The sequence below is a fragment of the Cervus elaphus genome, chromosome 21 (assembly GCF_910594005.1).
Source record: "Cervus elaphus chromosome 21, mCerEla1.1, whole genome shotgun sequence".
Classification (NCBI taxonomy): domain Eukaryota; kingdom Metazoa; phylum Chordata; class Mammalia; order Artiodactyla; family Cervidae; genus Cervus; species Cervus elaphus.
Genome location: NC_057835.1, coordinates 30652572 through 30667715, shown reverse-complemented (window position 1 = coordinate 30667715; position 15144 = coordinate 30652572). Strand labels below are relative to the sequence as shown.

Genomic DNA, 15144 nt, shown 5'->3' with positions numbered 1-15144 from the left:
TCATTGAATTTTCATTAAATGAGAATATAGCTCCTATGATTTTGTGGTTCAGTTATATTGATTATGGAAACTTTCTTATTCATCTTTGTATTTGGCATTTAGCACAAGTTAGTACCTGTTGGTTTCATGAATGAAAGTTTGAGCATCATTTTGATTTGATTTCTGTCTACACTAGAAATTGTGCTTTTCCTGTTTTAAATATCAAGCATAATCCTTTTCTGAGTCATATTTGTCATTTCCTAATTGTTGCCTAATTTACAGCTTCTCCAGCCTACAGTCAAGATGTGGAAGACATGATATATGAGCAGGAAATTCCAGGTCTGTAATGGATGTTTCTGTTTCAGGCAGTGACCAAGGTCGTTTCTACCCAGGGTTATTGATTCACTCTGATTCAAAATAGAGATCTCTTTATAATATTTGAGTCATTTTTGGCTGCCCAGGTATTATACAAATTTCTGAATATAGTTTAATATTACATGAAGAAATGGGGGAAAAGAAGATGTTTTTCAGATCACTGTTGGGATTCTGTAAATATTAATAGAATACTGGCAAGAATATTTGGGAATGAATGAGGCAGTGTGATATAGTAGAGCCAGATTTGGTGAAAATTCTAACTCTGCTTCCTATCTTTGTGACTTGAAAGGAAATTATGGCCTGTTATTCAGCTTAAATTTTATTAAATAATGATAGTAATATCTTACACAATTGTGAGGATTAGAGTTAATTTGTTAATATTTTAAAGTAGTGTCTAGCAATGTGCATGTTTTTTCATGTTTGGCAAAGGTGTATGTTTTTTCTTTTTAGATTCCAGTGAACCAGTAGTAGTAGATGATGCTGAAAGAACGTACCAAGAAACAGGTACTTGATGAATGTTTTCATTAGATTTTAAACATTGCTTCTGGCTCTATGGTTGCAAATGCAATGCTTTTGATGGGTCAAAGAGCCTAATACAGGATGTTTTGCTTTGCATAGATTGTTCAAAAAGACTTTCAGGCTTTCATATTTCATCTCATCTACCACCACCTCATAAGAAAACAGGATATTAATTCCTAATGTTTCTTCTGCATGTCTTGCTTTATGCCAGTTTGAGAAATTTTTATGAAAGTAATTTACCTGTCCTTTCCTATCATTGTTTTTGGGCACAGAGGCCTTTCTCACTGATTGTGTGGTCATTAAATATTTAAAGGAACAGAATTCTGTATTGGAGATTTAGTTGTGCTTTTTAGCTAAAATGACTAAAAAGTAATGACTCAAGTAATACTTATTTTGGTTTTATTCTCTTTTTTGCAGATGATGTCACCTACCGAGACTATGATGAACAAGGTTTGAAAATGCTTCTTAACATTAAGCTACCTACTTGTTTTTAAAATCTACTTAGAGTTTGACTGTGAAGTGTGGAGAGTGATACTTTTAGCTACAAATACCATAACTTAAAGCAGCCCAATCAATGGGTAGTTTTCAGAGTTTACTTCAGGAGATGGTTTATTCATTGCAGTGGTTCTGCCATTGCTTTAGGAAGCAGTTACAAATTTTTCAGGAAAATTTAATCTCATTGCTTTATAGTTGTGGCTCTTTTTAAATTAAATATAAGTCCTGTGCTGAAGACTACTTTGAAGTGAAGTGAAGTGAAAGTTGCTCAGTCATGTCTGACTCTTTGCCACCCCATGGACTGTATCCATGGTATTCTTTAGGTCAGAATACTGAAGTGGATAGCCTTTCCCTTCTCCAGAGGATCTTCCCAACCCAGGGATCAAACCCAAGTCTCCTGCATTGCAGATGGTTCTTTACCAGCTGAGCCACAAGGGAAGCCCAAGAATACTGGAGTGGGTAGCCTATCCCTTCTCTAGAGGATCTTTCTGACCCAGGAATCGAACCAGAGTCTCCTGCATTGCAGGAGGATTGTTTACCAACTGAGCTATCATGGAAGCGAAGACTACTTTAGTCAGAGTTTAACTGCTCTAGTTGCTTCTGCAAATTAATTTTGTTAAATAAAGATGCCTGCTCTCCATGGAGAAAGGTATGGAAGGACTCCATTCTGGGCTTAAAGCAGCATAGAGAAAATAGTTCTGGCCTCAGATTCTGATTTAGGCAATTGCAGCTACTCTTGTTGCCCCAGCACTTCTCATGCTGTTTTCATTAAACTTCCTGAAGTAGGTTATATTTTCACTTCTCCCCAGATGAGAGAAGTGGGTTCAGAGAATGTAAGTAATTTTGCATGCGTTCATTTGACTAAGAAATGATAGAGCCAACAGTGGATCCTTCTTATTTCAATATCTTCAAAGATGACTCCATAGAAGGAAAGAAGCCATTTGAGAATAACTTTGTGTAAAACAAGAAGGTTGAAGAGATGTGTAGGTCTTGAGTTGGGTATGGAGGACTTCCTATGTGCTGGATGATTTTAGGGCTTGACGCTCAAATATGAATACTATGAAGTCTCTACTTTCAAAAAAAATCTTGAGGTCTCATGTTAGCTGGTGAATTTCAAGTGAAGAAAATTAGGAAGAGCTATGTATAGGTCCAATGTGCTAATTTCTTAAACATGTGATTTTAAGATTTGAGCCTACCAAGTTCACCCTCACCATCCACAGGTCCTAATGGGATGTGAAGGATGCTATCAGAAGAATCCTAGAGTCTAGGGACTAATGTTTTTTATAATAAATTAAATAACTTGGCCACTATGAATGCATTTAGGTTTTCTTTTCAATTTTGAATTTAAAGGAGAAAAGAGGAATTTGGAATTTAAAAATTGCATGCAGAGGTAGGATTTGAAATAGTGTTCTAATTTCTGCCAGTCATTACTGTGTTTTTCCAAATATGCTGGTAAGAACATGTTCCAAATGCAAGTTGCAGACTAGATCTAGAGAATTTTAAAATCAAATTTGAAAGAAGTATAAAATTAGATAAAATGCTAAATAAGATGTTGTGAAAGTAAAGATATTTTCATAGGCAGAATATTGTAATAAATATAATTTAAAATGTTAACAAGGTAAAAATATGACCTGAGGTGTCGGGAACCACGTCCACTGTTGTGCTTATATGCCTGGTGGATGGAGTGCTTTTTCCTAAGACAAATAGGACTGGAAAACAGCCTTGAGGCCAGAAGGTCATGAGCAGTCTGTCTGAGCAGGTAGAGCCTGCCGAGCCATCCAAGGGGAGATATCAAATTAGCTAATGGATGGTATTTGGATCATAGAAGAGAAGTCTATTCCCAACTGAGTCTGAGAATCTTCTGAATATGCATGATGATTGAATCCAAAGACTTAAGTAGTTTAAGAGAGGGGAGAGAGCTAGATGAGAGGAGGTGCTATGGCTGCACTCTGATGAAAGGCAACATTTAATGCCTGCTAAGAAGAAGGTGAAATGATGAAGATCGAGGAGAAAGGAGAGAATCAAAGGAGAGAATGGTTGCCCTGGAGTTCAAGGATGAGAGCATTTGTTAGGGAAGGAGCTGCCAGGAGATCTGGTTCAATAAAGGCAGGAAGTGTCCACTGGGTTAAACAAGGGCTCGTGGGTAGTCTTAGAGGAGTCTTTTCAGGGATGTTGTCAGCACTGGAAGATAGACTGGAGTGGGTTGAGGAGAGGAAGTGAGAAGACAGCATATGCAAATGACTCTGAAGAAATTAGATTGTGAAATGGAGGAGAAGGAGGACAAGGACAATCTTAATGGAAGAAAAATCTAAAAATATATACATATAATATATATACACTCGTAAACACACATATATATGTATAACTGAATGACTTTGCTATCCAGCTGAGCCATTGTAAATCACCTGTACTTCAATAAAAAAGAAAAACATACAAAATAAATAAATGAATAAAATAGAAATGACAACAGCAACAAAAAGAAAAGGCTTGTTTGTTTTTCAGTTGATAGAAGAGCATATTAAAATGGGACACAGTTCAGGGTGACAGAGTGAGCAAGTATTCACTGTTCCTTTGTCTCCCAAACACCACCAGAAGGATAGAAAAGCATTATTAAAAACTGTTCTTTATTCTACCCGAGCACTGGGAATAATATCTAAGAGATAGTAAATGCTCGCTATTTTTCTTTATTAAATGATCAAGGGAAATACATTTGTAACTGTGCTAGGACTATAACACAGTTTGCTCTTAGGGTACGAGGACATTTGAGGCATTTTTGAAGATGGGAAAAGCAGGAATCAGGCTGACTAGGGAAGCTATGAACTAGCCGGACACGAGGGGAGATGGTGGCAAAGACAAGAGCCTAAGCAGTGGAGCAGAGAGAGGTGAGCCCTGGGCTGTGGTTAAGGTAGTGGATTAAGACCTGCCCGCTGGACCCTCGTCTCAGGGGCGGGAGGCAGGGCCGTTTGCCCCAGGTGGAACATGTGAGCATTGCTTACTCTGCGAAGTAGAGAATCTGCCAGGTCTGGGATCCAGAGTGAAGAGCAGACAGAGCTGTGGGTAACTCAGAACCTCCACTACAGTCACAAAGGATAAAAGAGAAATTCAGCACCACCCAGGGATGAACAAAGTATGGGATCCTGTTAACAAGTGGTTGGGGAAGAACTTTAATTTTCCCCATTTTGCAAGAAGGAAGCATATATCATTGTTCCTCTGGCTAAAAGCTGCTACTCTGCAATTTGAATCTAGGCCTGTTTCACCCCAGAACCAAACTCTTCCCCACTGTACTCTGTAAACTGCCATTTACTAGTAATGAAGTCACAGAGGTTCAAGAATAAACTAGACTTTGAACTGTATGGCCGCTCTTGTGTTTTAATGAGATGCTGGGCTAAAGGAGTATTTTTTTCTGTGTATTTTGTAGTGTACGAGCCATTGCAAAATGAAGGGACAGAAAGTTCAGGTAAGGTATTGAGCTTCTGGCAAGTCAGCTCCCCTTGCGTTTGTTAAAACGAGTATAACTTGTGGAACAAAGGTAGATGTAGTCAGAAATGCAAGACATTCTTAAGTCACTAAGGAATTGGATCATGTTGATATATTTATCCTGTTTATGGTGCAAGGTTTATGTCAGCAGAGATAATGCCAACCTTTTTTTTTTTCCAACCTATTTTTAAAATCAATTGATTTTTAAGTATTTATTTATTTTTTGACTGCACCAGGTCTTGGTTGCAGCATGCGGGATCTAGTTCCCTGACCAGGAATTGAACCCTGGGCCCCCCTGTGCTGGGAGTGCAGAGCCTTAGACACTGGACCACTAAGGACGTCCCCAGCCTATTGATGTGTTCTTTGGCTATAATTTAGAAATTAAAGTTGATATTCTAACAAATCTCTCTAGACGAAACCCCAATCTAAAAAAAGTCAAATTTAGGTCTCCAAATGAATATCTTAAAGAACTTGTGAAAGTGAGTTAATGTAAGATGTGCTTAATTTTTTTTTTAGATAATGCTGTAGACAATTCAAACACAATTTTAGAAGGTAAGTTAATTTTATAGAAATCGGCTTACTTTTTATATTAAAGTTATATTCATTTCCTCAACCAGCATTTATCACACACACACTATTTGCTGTCTTTCCAGTGCTCAGGGGCTCAGAGGATGAGAGTGAATAAGAGAGTTAGAATTCTGTTTTCACTGGGGGCTGGCACTCTAGTGACCAATGAGATGATAAAGTAAAGATTATGAGAAAGGCAGTGATGGAGATGAAATCAGGATTGTATAGTAGAAAGTATCATATTAGGGTGAGGAGGGCTGCCCTAAGTAGGAGGAGGTGGTGTCGTGAGAAGGAATTATCCATGGGCAGAAGCGGGTTGAAAGTTGTGTCGTTTCAGTTGGAGAAAATATGTATGATGCTTCTTTTTCCTTTTATCTAAAATATTTCCAACTGTTTTGAGCATTCTTACAAGTAGAAGCAAATTAATGCAAGAAGAAAAATGATTAAAATAGCTGCATAAATATTTTGAGTTTTAGAAAACGCTAACAAAATATTCTCTTTTTGACCAGAGCCTGTTACACAAAATCTTAAACAAAAGGAAAGAACAATTTTATTTCTTGATAGTGTCTCAATTAAGGTACTTCCTGCCTGCCGACTGTGTTGTTAGGGATGAAGATACTAACATGTGATGTAATTTTATAGAGCGAATCAGATCAATATATCATTATACAATTGGTGGTGAGGCTTACAGTTTCTTTAGTTGTAAGTCAGTTGATGTCTACAAAAAAAGACTAGATGTTATAATTCATATCCATATTTTTGGCTAGTTTTAGAATAAGTTACCTTGAGCATTATTTTTCAAAAACGAGTTTATTAAGGATAGTGATACATTTTAAAGATTCTATTTGAATTTAATTTTTTGTATTGTTAACAAGAAACAAGATGCTTTAAATATCTTTCAACAGCTTTCCTATCGAGTCTGATGCAAAATTGTGGTGATAACTTGGGCTTTGGTTCATATCTCCTTTGCCAGACAGTAAGTTTTGAGGTTAGTCAGTTAGGCAGATAATATTTTAAAGCCTGTGGTTCAGGACAGTTGAGAAATATACAAACTTTTACAAAGTTATAGCTCGTTTTTCTTTATTGTGTTGGTACAAAAACCTAATGCTTTATGATAAATTGCGATTGAACCCCCAAAAAGTCTGTGAAAATAATCATGCCAACTTAAAGATTTATAGTCTTTTTAAACACTGGACAGCAATCTGTAGTGGAGTGTTTTTTATTTATTTTATTATTTATTAATTATTTCAGAACTGCACATGCCTCCTGCAGAGGAACAGCAAGAAGTACCACCAGGTATGGCATTTCGTTACAAGTATTTCCTTTTTCTTTTTTGTTTAATTTAAAAGATGCTGTATGAAAAAAATTCTATGGAGAGTAGAATTCCTGAGAGAAGAGGATTAATTATACCTATCCTAAATTTAAAAGGAAAATTTTGTGTGTTTAGGTCAGTTGAGCCAAAGTAATGGGGAATACGCATTAGACAGAGTACTTATTGATTGAGCTAGAATTTGAGGAGTGTTCACGATCAAAACACTGTATGATTTTTGCTATCATAGATGGTGATAGTAGTAGTTGTTAGGTTGGGGGTTTTTTCCCTTGTTTTGATTGACAAGCTATCTGGTGGAGGATGTGGAGTCAGACTTGCCTTCAGATGAAAATTGAACAGTGCATAAATTAGTGACATTGGTCCTCCCCTGCTGCCCTGCACTGCCCATCTTCCCTAAAAGCATCCTTGCACCCCACATGGTCCAGGCTATCTGGGACTTGTGAGTGAGTGCCCTGGAGTCCTTCCTGCCAGCCCACTGTGTTACATCCATCACCCTGCTTTTCCTTCCCTTCCCCAACATGTCCCTCTCATCATCATCAAGTTTAAAGAATGGGGACAGCATTTCAATCAAAGCCTGTGCTTTCAGATGGCTTTTAGAGAAGACATTAACTCTTCCTGTAATCAGAAATGAACATATAAACCTCTTGTTCTCTAAGTGGGAACAAATATTTTATTAAGTGAGGATTTTCCAGCATCTTTTTCTCAAATGTATTTCCTCTTGTTTCTTTTATTTCCATTTATTTTTTGTTTCCATGTTACTTACTGGTTCCATTTTTACTCATATTTTTCATCTTATGCTTCATGTGAATTTTGTAGCGATGATGTGCATTAGAAGTATTGATTTTGGTAGAAATAATTGTGCCTGCCAAAATTTGTCAAAATACTCAATTTCAAGGGGAAAAAGCCTTTTCTAATCAAGGACTATTTTTAGTTATACTGCAGCTCATATTTACTTATTTAATGGTTGGGTAGTTCTAAGTTTTGATAGTTGTACATTTATAGTATATGTGAATACTGAAGGAACTGCGTTGTTGGCATTGTAACATGAATGAGAAACAAAATCCATGGAGAAATTGATCTTTTACATGATAACTTCTGGGCGTCTGTGTGTTTTTTGTGTTTAGGAAAGATGCACAGAGTCAGGAAGGTTGATGTTTCGTCCTGCGTTTGTAATTTCCTCCCTGTTACTGAGCAGGACGTCACAGTGCGCCTTGTTTGCAACCTGAGAATGCAGAGCAGGTTACTGAATTTGCATTTTGATTACTCTCCATTCCTTTAAAGAAAGTTGTTTCGTAAGTTTTCCTAAAAATAACGAGTGTCTACAACACCTTTTTCTAGTTATAGTTGATATTTTTTAATATCGACCTGACTTTAATGAAGGTATGAAATATAATATTATTTTCTCACCAAAAAGCTCTGTGCTTCTGTTTTGGTGTTTTATAAATGAGCCCCCAAATTTCCTTGGAACATCATTATAAAATACTAAGGGAGTGGTTGCAGGGGTGAGGGGGCTGCGGGCTGGAATAAGGTGCTTTTTTTGATGAGATATTTAACAGCTGAAGCAAATGAAAATGAAGATTTGATTCATATTCATCCTTTCTGGCACATAATGAGATCCCAGTGAATGGTGGCTGTGGCTGTTACTATTTACTAATTAATTAGGTTGCTATTGGGGCTTCCCTAGTGGCTCAGCTGGTAAAGAATCTGCCTGCAATGCAGGAAACCGGGGTTCGACCCCTGGGTTGGGAAGATCCCCTGGAGAAGGGAAAGGCTACCCACTCCAGTATTCTGGCTTGGGGAATTCCATGGACTGAATAGCCCATGGGGTCGCAAAGAGTCGGACACAACTGAGCGACTTTCACTTTCACTTTAGGTTGATATTTGAGGTGGATCAAGAGAAGCTGAATTCTGACAGACCTGCTGCAGGAGTTGTCACTTGTCCTTTGGTGTCATAAAAATTTGAGTGATGCACTGCACACTATAGTTTGTCTTTTACCAAGGAGGATGTGAGGTGGAGAGTTAGCAATAGTTAACCTGTAATGATTGTACTGGGTTTGCTTATTTCCTGTTATTTTCTTAGTCTTACTTTATGTTGCATTGTTTAATTATTCAATCTTATGAAAGAATAATACTCATGAATTAGTTGCTATTTTGTACAGTGAAGCGACTGCTTTTGCAATATTGTTGAATGACGTATGTGATGCAGAAACTGTGGCAACAATTGTTGTGGGGCCCGTTTCCTTACTACCTTTTAATCTTTAAAATTCTTTAATCAGTGGAAAACTCAGACTGAGGCTCTCTGCACAATGCTGGATATCAGTTCACTTTTTCCTAGCCCTCAGAATCCAATTGATGATTACAATGCCTTCTCTGATCTTCTAAGACTAGGTTACACAGTCTTCATAGAGCAAATTAAATTTCATAATAATATTGTTGGGATAATCCCAGGGGGCAAGAACTGTCTTGATATTCCATCGTATCCAGCTGCCCACCAGGGGATGGAGAGTGCTGACTTTGGTTAAGCATCATGTGTGCCATGCACTTCTTGACACACACGTGAATTAACTCCCTTAGTGTTTCCAGTGGCCCAAGAGGGGAAATGCTCATATCTCCATTTTACAGATGAGAAAACTGAGGCATAGCAAGGCAGAGGAACCTGCCTGAAATCACAGAGCTGATAAATGCTAGAACTGAGTTTGATTCTTGTGTTCTGGCTCTCAGAGTTCACACTCTAGCTTCTGTGCTCTAGAGGATTTCATAGAAATGAAGACCTAAAAACGGATGAGTTCTGAGAGCTGTTTTGGTGTGGTAGAGATGGTGTATCCTTAGGCATCTTTGTCTTAATATGCATTAGCCTTTCACTTAAGACTCAGAAATGTTGAAGGTTAATTATGATTCATTGTGGAAAAGTAAGCTGTCTAATAGCTTAAATTTTTCCATCTTTTGTTTATATTTATAAATTCATAAGTGCTTTGCTGGCATCCTTTTGGAAAGGAAGTAAAAAGTCAATCTGAAAAATTGATCATGCTCATGTTAGAAGTCAGTCATTTTTAATATCACATTTTAAAAAAAATTGATTTTGGAACCTCTGCTCCCGTAGTGGGTTTTCACCTTGTCCTCAAAGTCATATTTTTACTTGATATGACACAGCCTATTTCTGGCAATCTGACGGCATAACTACACATAGCATGGGGACTTCCATGGTGGTCCAGTGCTTAAGACTTTACCTTCCAATGCAGGGGGTGTGGTTTTGATACCTGGTTGGGGAGCTAAGATCTCATGTACATCAGAGTCAAAAAACCAGAATATAAAACAAAAACAATATTGTAACAAAATTCAATAAAGACTTTAAAAATGATCCACATAAAGAAAAAAAGTTAAAAAAAACTATACATAGCACAAATTGAATGACTTATGAACAGGTCACTTAGGAAATTCACCAGCATAATATTCCCTGCCATACAATACTTTAAGACCATTTAACTAATTGGTTCCTTTAACAATTTTTCTGCCATGCTATGGAAAAGACCCTAATGCTGGAAAAGGTGGAGGGCAGGAGGAGAAGGGGGCAACAGAGGATGAAATGGTTGGATAGCAATACCGACTCAATGGATATGAGTTTGAGCAAATTCTGGGAGATGGTGAAGGACAGGGAAGCCTGACGTGCTGCAGTCCATGAGACCGCAATGAGTCAGACACAGCTGCATAACTGAACAACAACAATGCCAGGAAAAATGTTTATGTTACGTTTTGTGATGATAACCATGCTATCTGAAATGAAGATGTGTGAAAACCAATGTTTCTGGCTGGGTCTGCTGCTTTCTTCTCTCTGAAGATGGAGATGACATCTGTAACTCATCCACATTTGAATGTTCTCTCAGGGGGGCTGATTGCACTGTTGCCTCTGTCCAGAGCTGTCACTCACGCCCCCCTTGTCATCAAGCGTTTTCTAATCGGATCAATAAGACCCATAACCAGCTTTAGGCTGGCAGCTCTAGAGGTCTTAACTTATGGTAATAAGAGCCTAATATGCATATTATTGTTAGTGATTTGATCTTTTATTTATTCAAGAAATATATATTAAACAGCTCCTATGGTACAGGCTCAGGCCTTCCAGGTGACTCAGTGGGTAAAGAATCCATCTACCTGTGACACAGAAGACTTAGGTTCAATCTCCTGGTTGGGAAGATCCGCTGAGGGAGGGCATGGCAACCCACTCCAGTATTCTTGCCTGGAGAGTCCCCATGGACAGCGGAGTCTGGCAGGCTACAGTCCATAGGGTCACAGAAGAATTGGACATGACTGAAGCATGCACATCTACATGCATGATCTAGCTCTGCCCCAGACACACAGTGAACGATGCAGTCCCTGTCTGGTGTCCATTCACAGACCTGTGGGTGTGCCGCTGAGGCATCATTAACCTCTCAGGGTGATAGACAGGCCAGCACCCAGGGGAGGGAGAACCAACCCAGCTATGGGGGCTGGGGAGCAGAGCAGGAGGTCATGCTGGAGCTGAGCCTGGAGGAGCTGCTCAAAGTGAAGGAGCCGGCCTGTTGCGGGGGAGGGCACAAGTGCTTGAGGCATGGAGACCAAGGTGGTGTGCCGTGTACCGGCTAAGAAGACATAGTGGACAGGCAGGCAGCATTTCTCGGATGTCCCATAAGTGATGTTTGAGAATTTGAATGTGGGCCTAGGGCTTCCCTGGTGACAGTAGAGAATCTGCCTGCAATGCAGGAGACCCAAGTTCAATCCCTGGGTCGGGAAGATCCCCTGGAGAAAGGAATGACTACCCACTCCAGTGTTCTTGCCTGGAGAATTCCATGGATAGAGGAGCCTGGCGGGCTACAGTCCATGGGGTTGCAAAGAGTTGGACATGACTGAGCAACTTTCACTAAGAATGCAAGAAATTTGCTGAAAAACTTCAAGCATAGGAGTTGCATGATCTGATCCATATTTGAACGGAGCAGTCCCACGAGGAGGTGGAGACCAGTCAGGGGGCAGGTATGTTCATCTAAGTGCAAGTGGTGGGAGCTGGAAATAGTGGCAGAGGTGCAGAGCAGGATGGACTCAAGGACCTTGGGGGTGCAGGTGATTTGGTGGGAGATGGGCTGGTTAAGGGGGAAGAGTCTAGCTTGATTCCTTTGCTTCTGGCTTGCATGGATGAATGATGGAACTTTAGTGGAGATAAGGAAGGTGGACGGAACAGAGAGGTGCAGAGACGACCGGCCTCTGGAGGTGTTGGGTTTGCAACTTGGGCAACTGCTACTTCTGGGTGGAAACCTGATTCAGATACTTCGGGGCATAGATTTGAGTCATTCAAAATCGTAATTAAGCTTTTAGTCTATTTGCCTTTTTCTCATTACTCATTTGTACTTTAAACAAGTTCCCATAGTCTCCAGGATTTTTGATTGCACAGGTTATAGAAATACATATTCCTCACAGTCCAGCTAATGTTTAAAATCTAAGAGAACTTTTTTTTTTTTAACTCTTTCTGGTGTGGTGTAATTTATACCCAGGGAAGTACTCACCTGATGATATAGTTTGATGAACTTATACATGTCATATATTCTTGTACCCACAACACAGAGTTCTTCCAGCCCCTGGAAAATCTTTCCCTCTTCTGCCCTCAGTAACAATCCCACCAAAGATGACTACTGTTCCAACTGTGTCATCATAGATGGATTTGCCTGCCTTTGAATTTGATTAAACAGAACTAGAAGTCAACACATGCAAATATATATACACTTTCTTGGTGACTGGTTTCCATTGCTCACCATCATGGCTGTTTCATCCACATTGCTATGCATAGTCATTGGTCTTATTATTAACTGTAAATGTATCCCATTTAAAAATTCCATCCCACATTGATGGCTGTAGTGAATGTTTCTAGTTTTGGTCTATTATGAAGAAATTTGCCATGAACATTCGTACACATTATACATGTCTTTTGGGGGAAATACTCATTTCTGATGGATATATAAAAGTATACATATAATTTCCAGTTGCTTCTCATTAGCATCAAATAATTCTGCTTATATAAAAATTTCTGTTTATACATACATGCACATATGTAGATAAATAGATAGGGAAGGAAGGAGGGAGGGAAGGAGGGCCTGTAATACAGTTTTAGAAATAACATCAAAATTTGGTTGGGTCTTCATGTGCACAAGCTCCTCTTTAACTTTAATCATAACATAGATCGCAACATAATCATAACATAGCTGTAATAGTAAAATAAATTTGATACTAAAGTTTGGAATAAGAAAATATTTGTTGAAAGTTGGAATGAATTTTACTTCTTTTAAAATAGTATATACTTTTTTTATCAACCACTTATATCATCCATAACATGAAAAATTGATATAAGATTATAAGTAATGCATTTTAACTGCAGCTTACAGTATCTTGTTGCTCCTTGAAAAATCCTCCCTGTATTCGTGTTTCAAATACCATACTAGATTCTTCCCCCTCTGTTGCATTTCTTTTTAATACGGTGAAAACATTGATGGGAGAAAGAAATTGAATGTATTTCTCCAAAGACTGACATTCTTAAATTCAACTGTAATTCTCAGATGCTTTAAAGAACCTCAGGTTTTTATCAGCTTTGCAAGTAACCCTCCCAAGAACTGCTCTTAAGTAGTGAGTCATTCTGTTACCCAGTTGCCATTAAAAACAACAATACGAAGAAAAAGAAAACATTTACTTTCCATTGGTGGTTTTTTATAAGTAGAGTGAAAATGAAGCAGTTTCGCAATCTGTGTCTAGCTGGTCCTTTAATTTAGATTTCCCCTTATTTTTGCAGATACTTAAAGCTTCAGAAAGACTGCCCCTACCACCTACCACAAGAGGACCAGCTTAACCATACGCTCCAAAAGATGGCTGGGATAGATCTTGTGAAGTAATTTCTGAGCAGACCAAGATCTTTGGGAATGAACACTAAAGATGTTTTGAATGAACCATAGTCCACTGGCATTTTAGTGTTTTTCTTTTTTTTTTTTTAAGAAACAAAAATCACACGTATTGTTACATTCCTGCATGTCCTTTTCTGATAGCCTTAGTGGGTCCACTGGATTTTTCTTTTCCCTTTTGTGATGCAGCTTCTAGTCTTACCTGCATATATGTGTTTTTCAGACAGTGATTAATAATCATTGACGAGATAGCAGCACTTGTCTTGGCAGGGTTTTAATATATCTTATCCGTAATTAACACTATGTCAGCTGACTTGTATACACTGCGTGAAACATGAATTAAAGCCACTAAGAGTGCCTTGTCTTAGGGCTCTGAAAAACACTGATGGGATCATTAGCTGTGAAGATTTGAGTTGTATATATCTGCACTGATACCTTTATTAAAAAAAAATTGCTATATTAGCTTCGAGTATTCAGGATAAAACTCAACATTTGAGATTCCTGCAGCTTTTAGCTTGTTAATTAGAAAAAATTTAATATTTCAAAAAAAGTTTAAATTATCGTGGGTAATTTATTTTTCAGAAAAAAAGGGGAGAAATTAAAATTCTTGTTAGAATGTAGAGGAAAGGAACAGCCTGTTATATCATGCAAAAACGCTTTTCAGCACATTGGGGTGATTGTAGAATAGCTGTAGTCCTGTCGGTATTTGTTTAAAGCTTAGAAAATAGCAGTTAGTGGTGTAACGTAAAGGTTGCTCTGCCTTTGGCTGGTAAAGTAACATGTACAACGCTGATTCCTGCTCCGTGGGTCAAGTAGACATTGCCTCTGGCTGAGTGAAGCAGGGTCTGTGAAAAGTGCTCAGAAACCAGAAGTTCCCTGTGCTTTCATAGCTTTTGAGGCTTTTCCTTTCCACGCTGGAGACAGTCTTCTGTTTTTAATGTGGCTAGTGCGTGGCTCAGAAATGGTTGCTGTGATGAAAATGCTCATTTGTTAGGAAAAAGAGGTAGCTACACTCTCATTTTCAAAGGACCATGAGCTATTAAAAAAAAAAAAAAAACCTAAGATGTGGTTTTATTTACATGTCAGGAGAGCTCTTGATCACGTTCACATTGTTTTGAGATAAAGCGACATTTTTCTTTTCCTGCTTTTAGGGTTAAAATCAAAGAGATTTTATATTTTTATCATTAGAGATCACTACAGTGTAGTAAGGTATGCTGAACCGTAGTGTTAGTGGAACCCAAAGTAATACATTAGTAAAAGAGCAATAATTTTCTGAAGCTGTGATCTGGGTAATACAGAGTTGCTACTCAAAAATCTAATAAAGCTCTTACTTCGTATTGCGAATTATAGAACACTACTTTTTAATAAAGCCATATTTTTTTAGAGAAACAGGAGTGACATAGAACTGATAAATGCATAAGATAAATTTCGCTGGGTTTTTGTATATAATCATCTCTAGAACTCTGGACACTGAGGATTCATTATGCTGTGGTC

The 15144-nt window shown here is 38.3% G+C and overlaps 1 protein-coding gene across 5 annotated transcripts in view; it reads left to right on the top strand.

Annotated features, from left to right (window-relative positions):
• Positions 1 to 15144, top strand: part of ASPH (aspartate beta-hydroxylase) — a 175469-nt gene that overhangs the window by 72103 nt on the left and 88222 nt on the right. For all 5 annotated transcript variants that reach the window (XM_043879855.1, XM_043879851.1, XM_043879852.1 and 2 more), the window contains 6 exons: positions 262 to 318; positions 805 to 858; positions 1291 to 1323; positions 4787 to 4825; positions 5362 to 5397; positions 6664 to 6708. In XM_043879855.1, the coding sequence (XP_043735790.1) occupies positions 262 to 318; positions 805 to 858; positions 1291 to 1323; positions 4787 to 4825; positions 5362 to 5397; positions 6664 to 6708 (264 nt within the window). The remainder of the gene's footprint in view (positions 1 to 261; positions 319 to 804; positions 859 to 1290; positions 1324 to 4786; positions 4826 to 5361; positions 5398 to 6663; positions 6709 to 15144) is intronic.